General features: G+C 38.5%; 1 protein-coding gene across 1 annotated transcript in view; it reads left to right on the top strand.

Moving 5' to 3' along the window:
• The window catches only part of LOC126277930 (multidrug resistance-associated protein 1-like), a 333,662-nt gene that overhangs the window by 178,465 nt on the left and 135,319 nt on the right, over positions 1-19,878 (top strand). Inside the window, exons 14-16 of the mRNA XM_049977507.1 lie at positions 6,716-6,915; positions 7,131-7,307; positions 10,934-11,101. Coding sequence (XP_049833464.1) covers positions 6,716-6,915; positions 7,131-7,307; positions 10,934-11,101 — 545 coding nt within the window. The remainder of the gene's footprint in view (positions 1-6,715; positions 6,916-7,130; positions 7,308-10,933; positions 11,102-19,878) is intronic.

Genomic DNA, 19,878 nt, shown 5'->3' on the forward strand with positions numbered 1-19,878 from the left:
GAAAAAGTCCAGCCCAAGAGTCACTGAATAACCTTTGCCTATGCATACTAACACCTCCATGTGCTCACTGAACTTAGTTTTCCAGACTGAAAACTACAGTACTGCTGTACCCAATGATTCAACCCTATTATCGCCAATCTTCCATGGTGGCCCCAGTCTCCTCTTTTCCACAAGGACCAGAGTGATAATGGACTTATTCACTTCATTGTACACCAAAAATCTCTGTTTCCTGCTGCTCACTAAGCCCACTAAGCTGCATTCCTTCTGTGCACTAGATTATGCCATGTTATGATCTGTCGTGACTGCCTTCTGATGGTTGAAGCAATCCCATTTGTGTTTAACAGCTCCTTCCCTTGCTGGTGCTTTTCACTGTTCCTACCTCTACACACTCAAATGCCTGGTGGTCCTCCTCCTCCTAAATCTTCTGGATTCTCCATCTGTATGCACCATGACATTTCAGTGGATGTACCCCACAGAAAAACATCCACCACTTTGTTTTCTGCCTCCTGTAGCAGCACCTTATCAGCTCCTGCATTCTGCATCTGTACATATGTTTTTGCATTTAGCTCTCAGATTCTCTCTGAGAACGCTTCCACAGATTCATTGTACTCCATCAACACTGTACTTAACTCCTCCCGAAAAAATCAAGCACTCTTCTACTTTTGGCACTACTGGCACAATCCAGTGGCCCACTCCTAAAACACATGTGCTTTACTCAGTGTCTCACAGTAGACATGAACATTGACTTCCCCCACCAAATGCTTATCAGCAGCATGTAGGGTTACTTCATCTGACCATCCATGTGCTTCTGCAGCGTTCCTGACATCCTTAACAAAAATTGTCATGTCCTCCATTGCCTTGCCTGAAAAAGGGATTAATCAGTGTGACTATGGCTGGGTCATTGGGTCATATGGAACAGAAGGAGCTCCCAATCCAGGCTTACTTTTCTGTGACTCTGATTGTGACTGGTCAGGACTCTCTTTACGAGCCTCTAATTCATGATTATTTTCAAAATTTTTCTATTTCACACCTTCAAATTGCTCTGTTCATGCTTGCATTTGCTGAGTTTAAAGCAGCAACTGTGTCTGAGCCAGTACCATGTATTTCCACCATTTTGCGTGCTCTACTTCCACCAATTTTTTTTCTTTTCTTAAAAGAAAGACCAAACAAAAACCCCCATTTAACCCCAAATGAAAAATGTAATCTCAAATTAATTCCTCTGGTGAATTATTGCCCGTCTGTACTCAGTACAACTACTACACAGATGACCATTATGCCTACATACAAAGCAAACAGCTGCTACAGCTCTGCTATACTGCACCTCATGACCAGAGAAATTGCAAAGTGAACACCTCACTGGCCCTAAATTATCACATCCACCATTACCTCCAAACAAAGATAAGTTCACAGGTTCCTGTGGCCTCACAAAAGTAGCTCTAAACATCATGACACTAGCTCACACAACTAATTCTGACAAGGAGAGCAAACAGCAAAAATAATATAAATAAAACTTACACTCAGTGCACCACATTGTGCTGAGCTCGCACCTACATCAAGTGCCACTGTCTCACTTACCACTCACCAAAACCAACTCTCTCAGTAAAATGTAGTGTTGGAAATTGACAAAAATTTTCTGACACAAAGTATTGTGTTGGAAAGTGAAACAACAACTTCCTGACACCAAATTGTTACAATGACCAGAGTTCAAGGGTTGTAATATTTACGAATAACTGAGAGGTATGGTTTGGGAGAGAGGTGTGATTCACACTAAAGCATGGAGCGAAAAACCGGTGTGTCATTGAGTTTATGGCATTCATGGTTCACAGCCGGCCTTTTGCTGATCCCAGAGATGGGTCAGCAACACACCAGTGCCACAATCTGCTGCTTCAGCATCTGGTTGCACAGCCTTCCAGATATAGTGCTCCTACTCACACCATGGCTAGGTGTCCACTGAATGTGTTGGCCTGGGACATTTCTGACTGCTCCTTCAAGTTCAACTTGTGGAACCCATGTACAGTGCCATAGTGAAACAGCCATCCTCTGTGACTGTAATGAGCCTTGGCAGCTCCAGCCATCTACACAGGACAACTTGGTCAGTGGCCACAGCCAGCCCTACACCTGAGAGGTCACAAGTTCCCTGAACCTGGTCCTGCAGATGGCACCTTGCAGTCCGCTAGACAGTGTCACCAGAGATCGGAGGCAGTGCTCCTCTTGCTTGTCACATGGTGCAGCTCTAAGGTGTGGCCTATCCTGCTGCAGCTGGGGTGTGTCCATGCAGTGTATTTTGACAGCAGTTTTAATGGTCCAGTTGGTTATGGATATCCATCACCAGGGGTTGTTGAGGTTGGCCTGCAACTTAAATGATCATCATTCTCTCCAGTTCTAAATGTGGACAGAATGGCAACATGACTGTCTGATTTGAACCTACTGGCTCGCTTATTTATATGTCTTTTCCCTATGCCTCTGATGCAGTTCCTCTGGAGGGGGCAAGTGGAGCACTCTTTAATAATTACAATGTCAGATTTCCTCAGCTTGCTTTGGCCCCTAACAAAGTTCACTAGGTGCTGTTGTAACTCGAACATATGGGTTCTTCACTGCATGTCAATGCCTTGTGCTACAGTGATTAATTCACACTTGTATCAGTGTATGCTGGACCATGCCTTCTTGCCTGTGAATGATGTCATAAACCTGTCTTGCAGAATCATTTGCTAAATATTAACATGGGCCATGCCTGCCTTCCACTGTCACAATCGGTCCCTTAACTACCTACCTTCCAGCCATAGCCTCACAAAATTTACAAGAATTCCCTATGAATGTTCTTATTTGTTGCACAGCGCTGTGCTCTCCATACTAGCTTACCCATGCTCCTAATATCTTATTCATTACTAGACCTACTCAAGCATCACCCCCATTTGATTTTGTGTTTATAACACTGTATACACCTGACCAGAAGCCATGTACTTTCTGCCACCACACTTCTTTAATTTCCACTCCAATTTCAATCTATCTTTCCCCTTTTTTAAAATCTCTAATGTACCCAATTTAAAGAATCTGCTATTCCAAGCTCTGACCTACGGAATGCCAGTTTTGTTTTTTCTGGTGATGACATGCCCCTAAAAAAGGTCCAGCTGTGGGACTATTTTACCCTTGGAAAATTTTACAGCCATGTATCAATTTAACCATGGAGTAGAGCTGCATGTCCTCAGGAGAAAAAGAGCTACTGTAGTTTCCCCTCGCTTTTAGCCATTTGCAGTAGCAGCTGGCTAATGTCACAAGGTCAGATCAACCAGTCTTCATGAGCATTGCCCCTGCAACTATTGAAAAAGCTGTTGCCCCTCTCCAGGAGCCATAGGTAAATCTGGCCACTGCACAGATACCCCTCCATTGTGATCACATCTATGATGCAACTATCTGTATCACTGAGGCATGCAAGCCATCCACTTCAGCAAGGTGCATGATTCATGAGGGGGCTTCAGTTATAGCTTTTCATAATTTATTGTTCATAACAGTATGCTCCTCCCCATGAACCATGGGACCTTGCCATTGATGGGGTGGCTTACATGCATCAGCAATACAGATAGCAGTACAGTAGGTGCAACCATAATGAATTGGGGGAGCAGTCTGGATGATTGACTGGTCAGGCCTTGTAACATCAACCAAAACAGCCTTGCTGTGCCAGTACTGTGAACACCTAAAAGCAAGGGGAAGCTACAGCCATAATTTTTCTCGAGGACTTACAACTCAACTGTATGGTTAAATGATGGTGTCCTCTTGGGTAAAATATTCTGGAGGTAAAATAGTTCCCCATTCAGATTTATGTTCAGGGATTACTCAGGAGGATGTCTTTATCAGGAGAAACAACACTGGCATTCTAAGGATCGAAGCATGGAATACCAGGTCCCTTAATCAGGCAGGTAGGTTAGAAAATTTAAAAATGGAAATGGATAGGTTTAAGTTATATATAATGGGAATTAGTGAAATTCAGTGGCAGGAGGAAAAAGACTTCTGGTCAGGTGAAGACAGGTCTATAAGTACAAAATCAAATGGTGCTAATGCAGAAATAGACTTAATAATGAGTAACATGATAGGAACATGGGTAAGCTACTATGAACAGCATAGTGAACACGTTATTGTAGGCAATATAGACATGAAGCCTACACCCACATAGTAGTACAAGTTTATAAGTCAACTAGTTCCACAGATGAGGAGGAGACTGAGTAAATATATGATGAGATAAGAGAAATTATTGAGATAGTTAACAGAGATGAAAATTTAATTGTCATGGGGACTCAAATTCAACTGTAGGAAAAGGAAGTGAAGGAAAACTAGTATGTGAATATGAACTGGGCAGAACTGAATGAAAGAGGGAGCTAACAGGTATAATTTTGCACAGAGCATAATTTAATCACAGCTAACACTTGGTTTAAGAATCATGAAAGAAGGTAGTAAACATGGAAGTGGCCTGGAGACTCCAGAAGGTTTCAGATTGACTATATAATGGTAAGAGAGATTTTGGGACCAGATTTTAAATTTCAAAGCATTTCCAGGAGAAGATGCAGATCCTGACCACAATTTATTGGTTGTGAACTGTAGATTAAAATTAAAGAAACTGCAAAAAGGTAGGAATTTAAGGAAATGGGACCTGGATAAACTGAAAAAAAAACAGAGGTTGTAGGGAGCTTCAGATGGAGCTTTAGGGAATGACTGACAAGGATGGGGGAAAGGAATACAGTAGATGAAGAATGGGTAGCTTTGAGAGAAGAAATATTGAAGGCAGCAGAGGACCAAGCAGGTACAAAGACAAGTGCTGGTAGAGCTCCTCAGGTAACACAAGACATACTGAATTTAATCAACAAAAGGAGAAAAATGTAAAAATGCAATAAATGAGGCAGCTGGAAGGGAATACAAACGTGTAGAAAATTAAATTGACAGGAAGTGCTAAGCAGGAATGGCTAGTGGACAAACGAAAATATGTAGAAGCAGATATCACTAGAAGAAGATAGATGTTGCACAAAGAAAAATTAAAGAGACCTTTGGAGAAAAGAGAACCAACTGTATGAATATTAAGAGTGCAAATGGAAAACTAATCCCGAGGAAAGAAGGGAAAGCAGGAAGATGGAAGGAGTATATAGAGGGTCTGCACAAGGGGTATGTACCTGAGGGCAATATTCGAGAAACAGAAGAGGACATGGATAAAGATGAGAAGGGAGATGTGATACTGCACAAGTAATTTGACAGAGCACTGACATATGTTAAAACAAAGCCCCAGGAGTAGACAACATTCTGTTAGAGCTACTGATAGCCTTGGGAGAGCCAGCCATGACAAAACTCTTCCATCTAATGAGCAAGATGTGAGAGACAGATACCTGGAGACTTCAAGAAGAATATAGTAATTCCAATTCCAAGAAAGCTGTTGCTGACAAATGTGAAAACACTTAAATATCAGTTTAATAAGTCATGGTTGTAAAATACTAACACAAATCATTTACAGAAGACCAGAAAACTGGTGGAAGCTGACCTCGGGGAAGATCATTTTGGATTCTGATGAAATGTAGGAACAGCTGAGGCAATACTGACCCTATGACTTCTCATAGAAGACAGGTTAACGAAAGATGAACTGACATTTATATAATTAGTAGAGAATGTTGACAGGAATACTCCCTTTCAAATTCTAAAGGTGACAGGAGTAAAATACAGGGAGCAAAACACTATTTGCAATTTGTATAGAAACCAGATGGCAGTTATAAGAGTCAACATGTAAAAAAAGGGAAGCAGTAGTTAGGCAAGCAGTAAAGGAAACAAAGGAAAACTTTGGAGTAGGAATTAAATTCCAGGGACAAGAAATAAAAACTGAGATTTCCTGATGACACTGTAATTTTGTCAGAGACAGCAAAGGACTTGGCAGAGCAGTTGAATGGAATAGACAGTGTCTTGAAAGGATGATATAAGATGAACATTAACAAAAGCAAAACAAGGATAATGGATGTTGTTGAATTAAATCAGTTGATGCTGAGGGAATTAGATTAGGAAATGAGACACTTAAAGTAGGAGACGAGTTTTGCTATTTGTGAAGCAAAATAACTGATGATGGTCAAAGTAGGGAGAATATAAAATGTAGACTGGCAATGGCAAGAAAAGCCTTTCCGAGGAAGAGAAATTTGTTAATGTCACGTATAGATCTCAATGTCAGAAAGTCCTTCCTGAAAGTATTTGTGCAAAGTGTAGCCATGTATGGAAGTGAAACATGGACAGTAAGCAGTTTATACAAGAAGCGAACAGAAGCTTTTATAATGTAATGTTACAGAAGAATGCTGAAAATTAGATGGGTAGATCACATAACTAATGAGGAGGTACTGAGCAGGAGTGAGAAGAAGAGAAATTTGTAGTACAACTTGAACAGAAGAAGGGATTGGATGGTAGCACACATTCTGAGGCATCTGGGAGGAGTGTGAAGGGTAAAACTCATAGAGGGAGACCAAGAGATGAATACAGCAAGCAGATTCAGAAAGACAAACGTTACAGTAGTTAGTCAGAGATGAAGAGGCTTGCACAGGATAGAGTAGTGTGGAGAGCTGCATTAAAACAGTCTTTGGACTGAAGACCACAAGTACAACAGCAGTGTGCTTTCCACTTCAATTCATAACTAACAGAACTCATTAGAATTGTAATTAGTAGATGTAATTTTCTTCATTAAATTCTTCTTCTGCATTTTTAGTGGCAGAATATCCTCTTGTCATGGAAAATGGTACCTTCAGCTGGGGCCCTGATGAAAATCCAGTATTGCGAAAAATTAATCTGCATATCAAACAAAGTTCATTGGTAGCTGTTGTTGGAACTGTTGGTTCAGGAAAGAGTTCACTGATTTCAGCATTTCTTGGTGAAATGAACAAAATTACTGGCAGGGTTAACACCAAGGTAAATGTTACCATTTATTAATAAAAAATTATGTGAAATAATTTGCTTTACACATGGTTGTTAGTGTACTTCAATGTGTCAAAATAAATATCTACAGAGCTATCTCATTTTAGCTATGCCATTAATGTTTTATAAGCTACTGGCAAAGAATAAGGATTGTTGTGTTACAGTTGCTGTTTATTTGCAACATAACTCTAAAATTGTCAATATTGCAGGGCTCAATTGCCTATGTACCACAGCAGGCATGGATACAGAATGCTACTTTGAAGGATAACATTTTGTTTGGTAAATCCCTAGACCAGTCCTCATACCTACAAATAATAGATGCATGTGCCCTTAAACCAGATCTGCAGATGCTTCCAGGTGGTGATCAGACAGAAATTGGAGAAAAGGTAAGAATAATTTGAAATTCAGGACCACCTCAGATATACATATAAAACAGAAAGAAACTTCCACATGGGAAAAATATATTAAAACAAAGATTCCAAGACTTACCAAGCGGGAAAGCGCCGGCAGACAGGCACATGAACAAAACACACAAACATACACACAGAATTACGAGCTTTCGCAACTGGCAGTTGCTTCGTCAGGAAAGAGGGAAGGAGAGGGAAAAATGAAAGGATGTGGGCTTTAAGGGAGAGGGTAAGGAGTCATTCCAATCCCGAGAGCGGAAAGACTTCCCTTAGGGGAAAAAAAGGACAGGTGTACACTCACACACACACACACACACACACACACACACACACACACACACTATCCATCCGCACATACACAGACACAAGCAGACATATTTCATTCATATTTTGTTAGTATTTGAAATGGTATGACATATAATCATTCCATTTTATAGCAATAATGACTCCGTTTTGTTTAGTCAAAGTAAGCTAAATGCAATGATACATATGTACATAGATACATATATACATATCACCATGTTGTTTAAGCATGTACCTCTCCATACAATGACTCCAGCTTTATTTAGCACTTCAGTATTATGCCTCAGTAATTTGGAGAACTTTTTACTCTCTGTGGTTGTAAGACTTTTGTTCTACACATAAGTTTGTTCATTTGATTTGTCAGGGATGACTGAATCTTGTCTCACCTTAAAGTCATCTGTGCTATAGCACAATTACAAAATAATTATTTCAACATTATTTCAGAATTAGTTATAATTTATCTTTCTGTGGGAGCTACAACTTTAATGAAATGTTGCAAAGATAAGTTATTTGTCATTACAGCTTAATAGTTTGAAATTCTCTTATCTCTTCAGTAAAGGAGTTTTAATGAATTACTTTATGTATTTCATTGATAAAGTGTTTAGTTTATTACTCATTAAATAGTAGTTCCAATATTTTGCATGTGTTAGTTCTGAAACAACTGTCTATTTGAAATTTTTAACTTTCAGTTCATCATTGTCAAACTAATGTTGATAAAATCAGCAGAACTTTTATCTACCATGTGCTGGCTTACTGCACTTCAATTATAATATTCACTCATTTAAAGCTGCATCTGGAAACTATTCTCCAGTGACCTCTTCATGATGGTGACACTTGTGTGTGAAATGTATTACACCTAACCTTCGTAACCTCTTGGTTCATCCCTATGAAATCCCCAAACCACCTTCCCTACCCTCTGGCTCCTACCGTTGCAACTGCTCCCGGTGTAAAACCTGTCCTATGCACCCTCCCACCACCACCTACTCCAGTCCTGTAACCCGGAAGGTGTACACGATCAAAGGGAGAGCCACGTGTGAAAGCACCCACGTGATTTACCAACTGACCTGCCTACACTGTGACGCTTTCTATGTGGGAATGACCAGCAACAAACTGTCCATTCGCATGAATGGACACAGGCAGACAGTGTTTGTTGGTAATGAGGATCACCCTGTGGCTAAAATGCCTTGGTGCATGACCAGCACATCTTGGCACAGTGTTACACCGTCCGAGTTATCTGGATACTTCCCACCAACACCAACCTATCCGAACTTCGGAGATGGGAACTCGCCCTTCAGTATATCCTCTCTTCTCGATATCCGCCAGGCCTCAACCTCCGCTAATTTCAAGTTGCCGCCGCTCATACCTCACCTGTCTTTCAACAACTTCTTTGCCTCTGTACTTCCGCCTCGACTGACATCTCTGCCCTTACTCTTTGCCTAAATATGTCTGCTTGTGTCTGTGTATGTGCGGATGGATATGTGTGCATGTGTGTGTGTGCACGAGTGTACACCTGTCGTTTTTTTCCCCCTAAGGGAAGTCTTTCCGCTCCCGGGATTGGAATGACTCCTTACCCTCTCCCTTAAAACCCACATCCTTTCGTCTTTCCCTCTCCTTCCTGAAGAAGCAACCATCGGTTGCGAAAGCTAGTAATTCTCTGTGTGTGTTTGTGTGTTTTGTTCATTGTGCCTGTCTGCCGGCGCTTTCCCGCTTGGTAAGTCTTGGAATCTTTGTTTTTAATAAATGTATTACACATTTTCTTAGCAGAGTGTCCTACCACCTCTGCCCATATGTTGAAGCCATTACCCATAGGAGGGCTCAGTTGTTTTAACAACTCCAGGGAAGGATTTTTGTTACTCTGTAATTCAAGAGACTGGAACTTTATTTCATTGTGCATCACTTTATATTCATTTGGAGCTTTGTTTAGTGCTTCTGATGTTCAATTTCTTGCAATTTTTAACGTTTTCTAAGTAACTGATATTGAAAAATCTCTGACCATACCATCAATATTTCTGGCTTTGAAAAAAAACTTTTGCTTTTGTTTTTTTACACCTGGTTTCTTTTCTGTTCAATATTTCCTCCTATGATGCAAAATTAGCTGTGGTCTACCCCCCCCCCCCCCCCATACCTTTTCCTATGGATCTTCTACTTCATATTTTAAGTTTTTTGCAAAGTTTGTAGTTCTAAACAACGTTCAAGACTTTTCCATTGTGTCAGTTTGTTTCTTGCTGTTTTGTAGGTGTCATTTTTCAATCTTTTAAAATAGGTTTAAGCTGTTCTGACAGATAAAAAAAGGCCACACTAACTGAAAACACATAAAATAAGAGCTGCATTCCCATTAAGGTGTAGACTGTGGCAACCTGGCTTCTTAAAAACAATTTTCTGTGTTGCATTAAATTATTACAGAGATAAAATAAGAAGCTTGATAAGAATCACAAAACTTGGGACAATCCTAAACAACGCCCTTCTGTTTTTGGCTGCAACTCTTTACTGTTGTGTCTATTGTCCTTGGGCCAAAACTTTTGCTAATTTTCTGTACCCTAAACAAAGATTAAATTTTTGTGACTGAGAATGAATCTTTTTTTATCCTATTGCCCATACCCTGCCATTCCCTTAATTTTATTATATTAGCCAGTGCCTTTTGAAGTAGAGCAATGCTTAGAATGAACTGTTAAGTCTAAAAAATTAAGCAGACGCCCTGAGACAGAGTGATAAAAAGGAGGAACAAGACATTTGATATAACAAAAGCACAAACCTTCTCTCTGGTAACTAATAGAAAAAGACAGATAGACTGAAAAGGGGCATTTGGAGCATCAAAGGAAAACTCTAAGACACTGTGACTAATAAGTATGAGACAAAATTTTCGACCAGTATGTATCTTCAGAGGGCAGAATGTTTCAGAATACTGATAGACACATGCAGAGGTAAAAGGGATGACATTACTGATGCTTTCAGGATTATCAGTACCTTCGTCAGGAGAATAGGTAGATAAGCTGGGGAAGCTTAGAAGGAAGGAAGGGCAGATCATTCATACCCCAGGGTGAGATGGACCCATATGTAATGAGAATGAGAGGCGACAAAGAGAAAGGGACCCCTCCTGAAAAGAAGTAGTGGCTAGCAATTACATCTCATCATTTTAAGGACAAGAATTAAGGCAGTTTTGAAAATGTAATACCTGGTTTGTCTCATTTAAGGGATAATGTTGTATTTTGCAGTACTTCAGGAAAATTAAAAATTTGTCTCTCTTCCAGTATTTGGTGGGACACTGCTTGCTGCATTTGTGTTATGTTCTGCTACTCTTTCAGGGTATAAACTTAAGTGGTGGTCAGAAACAGAGAGTCAGCTTGGCTAGAGCAGTTTATAGTAATGCTGAAATATATTTTTTGGATGATCCTCTTAGTGCTGTTGACAGCCATGTTGGAAAGCACATCTTTGAAAATGTGATTGGACCAACAGGTTCACTGAAAAAGAAGGTGAGTGGCATTATGGTATTTGTGGTGATGAATTTCTATTACTAATTAATCTATGGATTTAAAGAATTTTTGACAACTTTAATTGGGAGGCTACACTCAATGCTATTAATTATTCACTCTTGGTATAGTGGTTAACGTAAGTAGCTTTTTACACAGTAATCTGATGACCATGTGTAACTTTACACTGATATTCACTTCTTTTCATTCAGTATCAGTGTTAGTATGAAACATATCACAGTGGATATATTCCATATCCGATTATTTTACTCATCTTAAATTACTACTTTTGTTTATTGTTTATGTGAATCTATTTATACACATGGAGTATATGCAGTGTGTGCCTAGAACTTCCAAAATCCTATTCATGTAGTACTTCACATAATTTCATTATCTATTAATAGTTTACAGTCTGCTGAATATAGTTAAAATTTATGTAGGTAATCACAAGTTTTGAGAGGATTGACACTATTCATTAGAAAACCCTTATTTCCTTCTTTCCTATAACTAGATTATTTTTTAAATAACCCATTAACTTAAAAGATATTCATTATTAAAATTTGGCCACACACAAAATTGCTTTTGCCATTTCAGCCATTACGATTCTAGGATATAGCCCCAATTTTTCTAAGCCTGATAATGCCTTTGGTTATCTAATTAAGCCATTAATTAATAATATGCATAAATTAGCAAAATTTTGAGCATGACAACTTTATATGGAAATAGGGAATTCTCTGTGGAGGCATGCAGTGTGCTATTACTGTGATCTTTTGTACTTTTCTAACCAGCTATCTTTTGATTAAAGTGAAACATTGTTGGAACCTATAGACCACCTACTGTAATTTAATGTATTATTATTATTATTATTATTATTTCCCTTTCATTTCTCATTTCATTTGTATGTTGTTGTTGTGGTCTTCAGTCCTGAAACTGGTTTGATGCAGCTCTCCATGCTACTCTATCCTGTGCATGCTTCTTCATCTACCAGTACCTACTGCAACCTACATGCTTCTGAATCTGCTTAGTGTAGTCATCTCTTGGTCTCCCTCTATAATTTTTACCCTCTACGCTGCCCTCCAATACTAAATTGGTGATCCCTTGTTGCCTCAGAACATGTCCTACCAACCTATCCCTTCTTCTGGTCAAGTTGTGCCACAAACTTCTCTTCTCCCCAATCTGATTCAATACTTCCTCATTAGTTATGTGATCTACCCATCTAATCTTCAGCATTCTTCTGTAGCACCACATTTCGAAAGCTTCTATTCTCTTCTTGTCCAAACTATTTATCGTCCATGATTCACTTCCATACATGGCTACACTCCATACAAATACTTTCAGAAATGACTTCCTGACACTTAAATCTATACTCGATGTTAACAAACTTCTCTTCTTCATTTGTATATAAAAATAATAATAACTTTGTACCATAGATAACATTGGCATATAAACAAAACATGTAGAGATATGCTCTTCAGTTTTTTAATTTCTTTATATTCATCTGTTTGTCTCTATAAGTGAGTTGGGTGGATGTATTACGAGCTCCAGTGGGTTAATATTGTGAAAAAAAATCTGTTTGTCTCTATAAGTGATAGCGGGCAGATGTATAAAGATCTCTGCCATGTTAATATTGTTCAAAAATGTGTATTGTAACTGGACATTAAAGAAGTGCTATTAAAAAACCATCTGTTCGTCATTCTACGATGTGCCAAGAATCCTGCATCAACAGGATTGAACAAACAAGAGGAATTTCCTTAAGTAGAGGAGGGGCGATAATCATAACAAGCTCTCTGCACAACGGTGGTAATAAGAAAGAGAAGTTTATTAAATTTAAATTCTGAATATATGTATTGAATATTGAGGGTCTATTGATATTAATGCCACTTTAAGTTCACTCAGAATATGTGTAACTTCCAATTTTTTTTCAATTATTATTTAAAAATTTCCTTTTTAATTCTTTAAGCAGCAATTTTTAACCAGTTTTCATTGTATATATTACATTTTATTCCCACCTCAACTATTCAATGGCAACAGTTCAAAGGATGGCAGCAAGTGGAATAGGAACAGACCTTTCAGTTGTTGAGATAAATTTTTTTTTTAGATAAATGATCCATTTTTATCATTACAAGCAACTAATGAGGCCTTTGTTGCATTTGTTACATATACTTGAGATTGGAACTATTAACAACTTGAAGGAGCACATTAAAATTAAATTCTGCCTACAAATGAGATGCGTCAGGAATGCGAATTTCAGCAGTTAAAGTAGGAAGCTGCTACGCTATGCTTATATGGCTGCACTTGGCGCTGTCTCTCTCACAGTAAAAAGTGTATTACTATAGGAAAGATAAAAATTTGTATGAAGTCAACATTAAAGTGCAAAATAATTCATTGAAATGCTGTAAGGCAATATCAGAGTATAATCAGGATCATTAATGACTACACATATTAATCTGTTGAATTGAAAAAAAAATTTTTTCATAATTTTATTAAACACTGTTCACAGTAGAGTCAGAGGAAATGTCCATTGTTGAAAACTCATTACAAAATGCAATATGCCAAGATGTTGAAAATCCAAGCTTGGCACCAGTTGAAAGTAATGCACCAACTTGTGAACTGGCTGATGGCTACCAAAACAACCATGTTGGCGTCTCGCTATTAAAAAGTTAATGACACTGGTGATATAACTAATCATGGTGTCACTTTTATGACACTTGATGAGACAATTTCTCAGTTCTTACCGGGAAACATTTTTCCAAACAGTAAAACTGAAGTGTGTGACAGGGAAACCTCCTCTGACTATTTGCTCACTATGTCACAAATGCAAGAGCATGAAACAGTTGGAAAAAGCATTGTAAATACTAATGACACCCACAATTTGACATAACTCAGGCAACTAATAACACAACAGCTTACAAGACAACTGGAATTTCAGGAAAGTGTAACACAACAACTCAAGAATGTAACATAGCAGTTCACAAGACATCAGGAAAATATGGGACAACAGTTTATGCAGCAAAATCAGGCATTTAATGATTTCAAGAATAATATTAGTCAACAGTTCACCAAGGTGAGCAAAATTTTATGCACTGAGTTATCTGACAAACCATCTGGGAAGCTGACAGAGTTCAGTAAACAACTTAAATAAGAAATAAATACCAATATGTCCCGCAATATAAATACATTAACAGAAAAGGTAACATCCATAGGTTGTAAGCAGGAACAACTTTCAGGTGAGCTGAGAAACCTTAGTAAAGCATATTCTCAAATTCAGGAGATGTAATTCCAAGTGGATGCATCAGTAAAAATGTGACAAATGCAGTCAGTTAGCTCCAAGACAAATGCAAAAACCTACCTACAGAAATACACAAGTTGAGTCTAAGAGTAGATCAGTTAAGTTTAGAGTCAGAATTTGCCAAAAATGAAACAGAGATAAGTTATGTGCAGATGTAAAGGAAATAACAGAAAAAGCTGAAGCCAGGATGCTGGATAAGGGCAGTACACTTTCTGAAAAGGTAATGTCAGATTGCAACATTTATGTAGATACTGCAGAAGAAGCTCTAAAAGAGAAAGAATGTCAACTTCTAGGTAAAATAGACTCAGACTTAAAGGAAGCAGAGGAAAGTTTTTGGGGCAGTGTAGCTAAAACTACTGACATTCCAAAACAACATATGACAGAAAACAAATCTATGCTTTTGGAGGAGTTGATACCTTCATGGGTTACCCACAATACGGGGTTAGCTCGTCAAAAGAAAATAGCAAAGGTCACACAATGTAACAACTCTTGCTGGCAGTTGTACCTGTTGAGCAAGCACAGTTGCCAAGTGCTATCCCACAAGTGAACATAAACATGTCTGTCACTGACAGTGTGACATGTTTGTCAACATTACTTGCAGGTGAGGGATTACTTAGACATCGACAATTTCTGATATTTACTTCTGAAGGGAAAGAGCACACCCTGTGGTCTTTAACAGAGCATTTTGAAATGTTTTAACTCATACCTGAACTGAAGCCAAGAAAATTAGATTTATTGTTGGATACACACAGGGTGACGTTCTGCTATGGGCTATGGACGTAACGGAATATTGCCACTATTATGAACAGTTTGAGAAAGCATTTCTGGATAAGTATTGGTCTGAGGCCATACAAGAGAGGCTCAGACATGAAGTATTCAACCCAGCTCTGTTCAACAGCATCCATGGAAGCTTAAGGGGCTATTTCGAAAAATATTTGAATAAAATCATGTACTGGATGAACCCGGTATCTCAAGAAGACGCGCTGAAAATTTTGAAGACCTATCTTCCTGCCCACATTAGAAAAAACACATTACCATCCCACAACATGACACTGTATACTTTCTATCAGTACTGGACTCTATTGATTTAATATACAAAGGGACACCAGTACAATCAAAGCCCGTTAATATGCTGATAGCAACACAGAGATTTACAGACCAACAAGTAAACAATGGATTTGTAGTACAACACAGATGGCAACCTTACCCCACACAAGGAGGATATAAGATAAATGGTCAAAAAATTTAACAAAAACAATTACAATGGTCAAGTAGTGGATGGCCAGGCTGTACAATATGTGCAGACACAAGTTACTGGCAATAATCAGCCGATCACTTGGCAAACACAAAACAATTATGGATAACTGAATAACCCACAGACAGTGGAATTCAGCCAGCAAAGCAACACACATTTGCCGAATAACACATAGCTGCAAAGAGAATTTGAGTTGAGAGCCTCTGAGGACACTAATTGGCGTAACCAAACACCAAGGGTCAACATAGTAGAGCTTATGCCTAACCTAAAGATCGATGCCACTGTGATGCCAGAAAACTTGAACTTGTCTTGGTAGGCTCCCATTTTATGACCTTGGAGGTAAGTGGGGGCACAGGCTTGACTGAGACTTGCTTCATCAGATATGATCATGGTAATGATGTGAGAGATGATCTGTGTCAAGGTAACGAGGGTACGCAGAAAAACTTGACAGAGAGCAAGGTACAAGATACTATTAAGCCCAAAATATTTGACCTTGATGTACCCACTGTGCTTGACACAGGTGCTATGACTAATCTGATGTCACAGGGATTCTTTCAAGAACTGAAGAAATGTGGATGTATACCTACATTGCCAGTGCAAAACTGCAAGGTGCAAACTGCCACAGGTCAGAAATGAAAACGTGTCAAGATATAATATACACAACATACAATTAGGACAGTTTTCTGCACAAGGAATTTTTCATGGTAAGGAAATTAACAGCTGATTGTTTAATTGGTATGGATACATTTAGGACATACCAAGTACAAATTGATATAGGAAAAGGCCAATGTCATTTCACTGTAGGTAGCCAATTATTTGTGCTCCGCCAGATTAGCTGAAAGCGCTAATGCACTGCTTCCTGGACTCAGGTAGGTATGCCGCCCCAGATCGATGGCTTAACAATGGAGGCCTGTGTGCCAGCCAACCTGGATGTGGTTTTTAGTCGATTTTCCCACTAGGTAAATACCGGACTGGTCCCCACGTCCCACCTCAGTAATACAGCTCGCAGACATCTGAACACATTTGCACTATTCCATGGATTACACTGGACTCAGACAGTTGGGTTACACTAATTTCGTCCTGGGGGGTACGGGGGGGGGGGGGGGGGGGCGGCAGTAGGTAGGGCATCTGGCCACCCCTTAAATTAACCATGCCACATCCGATTAACCGTGCTGACCCTGCATCCTTGCGGGAAAATGGCACAAGCAAAAGAAAGAAAGAAAGAATTATTTGTACTAGATCTTATCAGAGGAAGTACTAATAGATATAAAACTGAAGTTCCTCATGACTTTGATGTTAAGTTGGTAAATCTCATAGTTATGTTTGTCGACACATACAATAACAAAAAGTCATCACTAGAAGAAATAAACATCGATACAATAAGCACAAAGGTAAGTGAATCAAAGTGCTTGACTAAACAACAGCAAGCAGAAATCAGGGAACTGATATTTGCTTATGTACCTGTATTTGAAAAAAGACGGGATTTTATTAAGGATTTCATGTACAAAACGGAAGTGTAGCCTCATGAAACTTTTTGTTCTACCTCATATCCTATACCATGGGCAAGAGGGAAGCAATAAGAACAGAGATTAACAGGATGCTTGAATGGGACATAATACAACCATCATTTTCCCATTACTGTAGTCCTATCTTGCCTGTGCGTAAGCTAGATGGCAAGGTGTACTTGGTTCTAGACGCACGTAACATTAATAATATTATTGTATCAGTCCAAACACATTCAGACAATTCAGAGGAACAGCTTATGAAATTCCATTATGCTAAATTTCTTACTGTAATTAACCTCTGGTCTTCGTATTGACAAATAAAACTTCATGAAGAAAGTCGGAAGTGTACCGCCTTCGTATGTGGGGCAAGAGCTTCAAATTTCTAGTATTCAAGTAGACTTGCAAGTGTGCTAGGGCCCAAACTTTTGAGTAAAGTGACACTATATGTGGATGAACCTTTAGTCAATACACCCACCTGGGTAGGATATTTCTGATAAATTGAACAAGTATTGAGCCATTTTCCTGAATATGGAGTAACAGCAAATCTCAAGAAATCTAATTTTGGACAAGAAAATGTAAAATTTTTAGGACACAATCTCTTCAGAAGACAAACTGCCAGATCCTAAAAAACTTGATGCCATTAGGAAGTGCCCTGTTCCTCAGTAGTGCCATTTTTCAGGAAATTCCTCCCTAACCAACTTAAGAACAGTGATGCTCTACCCAATCTTCTCTGGAAAACAGACCTTGGGTATATGACAAGCAATGTCAAACCCATCTTGAAAACATGAAGTAAGCCCTACTGAACGCTCAAATTTTATCTCAACCAGACATGAAGAAAGATTTTTTTTTAATGCACCAACACGTCTTCTCACGGTCTGGGTGCATGACTTTCTCAAATGGTAGAAGAGGAGGGAAATCTCATCCCTAAAGTAATTACCTTCACCAATCACACCTTATCCAAATCTGAAAGTTCATATTAAATCACAGAGTTAGAGGATTTGGTTGTAATTTGGTCCTTTAAAAAGTTCCTTTGGGATAAACACACAAAAGTGTACTGCGACCATCAGCCCCTATTGTTTTTGTTAACTTGTAAATTGCTACACCAATGGATAGCCAGGTGGTGTATGTATCTTGAAGAACTTGATTTTGAAAAAGTTACATAAAAGGAAATCAAAACATAAAAGCTGATGCTTTTTCCCAACTACTACAAGGCTTAGAGGAATTTATCAATCTTTTAGAGCAGGAAGGTGAAATAAGAGTTATGTTGATGGAGGACAAAGCACTCCAACCATACTATGTCCACATATGCAAACATATGGAGCAATTACAGCAGGAAGACACACGCCGGAGTAAGGTAAAATTTGCACACATATCAATGATGAAAAATTAAAAAGGTTTATCACTATTTACAAAGGTGTTCTGTTCCATAGGAACCCTCCCGAACTTGAGAAATGGCATGTGTGTTTCCCAGAGGAATATGTGTATGATTTTATCTAGTACACACACAATACTTGGGGCCATTATGACACTGCAAAATTCACTGATAAAATAGCTAAATATTGTTATTTCCCCAACCTTAGACAAAGAGTACTACAGGTGATAAGAATGTGTATTGTTTGCCAGAAAGCAAAACATTCTGACATCTCCAAACAGATAGAACTACATCCCATTGTGGCTAAAAAACCTCTAGAAAAGCTATCATTAGATGTGGCTGGCTCGTATGACAGAAGTAAAGGGGGAGTAAAATATATAGTTGGTCGGTATGAAGTTTTCACTAAATACATAAAACTGTATGCTGTACAGGAAATTACAGCCAGTTCAATTATAAGATGAATTAAAGAGGATTATTTTGCAAGAGTAGGAAAACCAGAAGTCATATTAAAATATAATGCTTCATATTTTGTGGGATGTAAATGGAAAGAGTTTGTAGATTCCAACCGAATCAAACACATTTTAGTATCCAAATTTCATCCCAAAGCGTCCCCCATAGAAAGGGTGTTTAAGGAATCCAATAGATTTGTGAGGACTTATATACTTAGTAAATATACCAAGTGGATTGAATATGTCACACCTTTCTTACAAGTTGTTAACAACCTTCTCCACACATAAAATCGATTTACACCAAATGAGCTGATGTTCAATTGCAAACATATAGACAAATGGGAAAAACCTTTACTCAAGATACCAATATCAGAATTATCATTGGATGATAAAATACAACAAGCAGTAATTAACCTTGAAATCTGAGATAAATATAGGAAGGGAAGTTACAACAGAAAGCAGAAATGTACTACACAGTTTTATATGGGACAAAAGGTGTAGTTGAGGGACCAGAAAAAGTCTTGCTGCAGCTAAACAAGCGAGTACAATATGGGTGGCAAACTGAATAAGAGGTTACATCACGCCTATAATACACATTATCTTTCAGATTTATAAGGTAGTAGAGACACACACATGGACACAAGCACAACTGCACATTGAAGTAAATGAATACATGATTGAACAAATGGAAAACGTATTAGTGACCATTGAGCTACTGTATACTTATCTATGAAGATGTAGTTTTAAGTTAGTATTAAGTTTTTTCTCCCAGGGAACAATGAATCAACACATCCTACAGTGAAGAAATATAAATGCTTGTCAAGTGTTAGGTACCATATAAACATAAAAAAGGACTGCACTGCAAGTAAATATAGTTGTAAGTTTATGATATGTATGATGTGACAGTGTT

Source organism: Schistocerca gregaria, chromosome 6, assembly GCF_023897955.1.
Source record: "Schistocerca gregaria isolate iqSchGreg1 chromosome 6, iqSchGreg1.2, whole genome shotgun sequence".
NCBI lineage: Eukaryota > Metazoa > Arthropoda > Insecta > Orthoptera > Acrididae > Schistocerca > Schistocerca gregaria.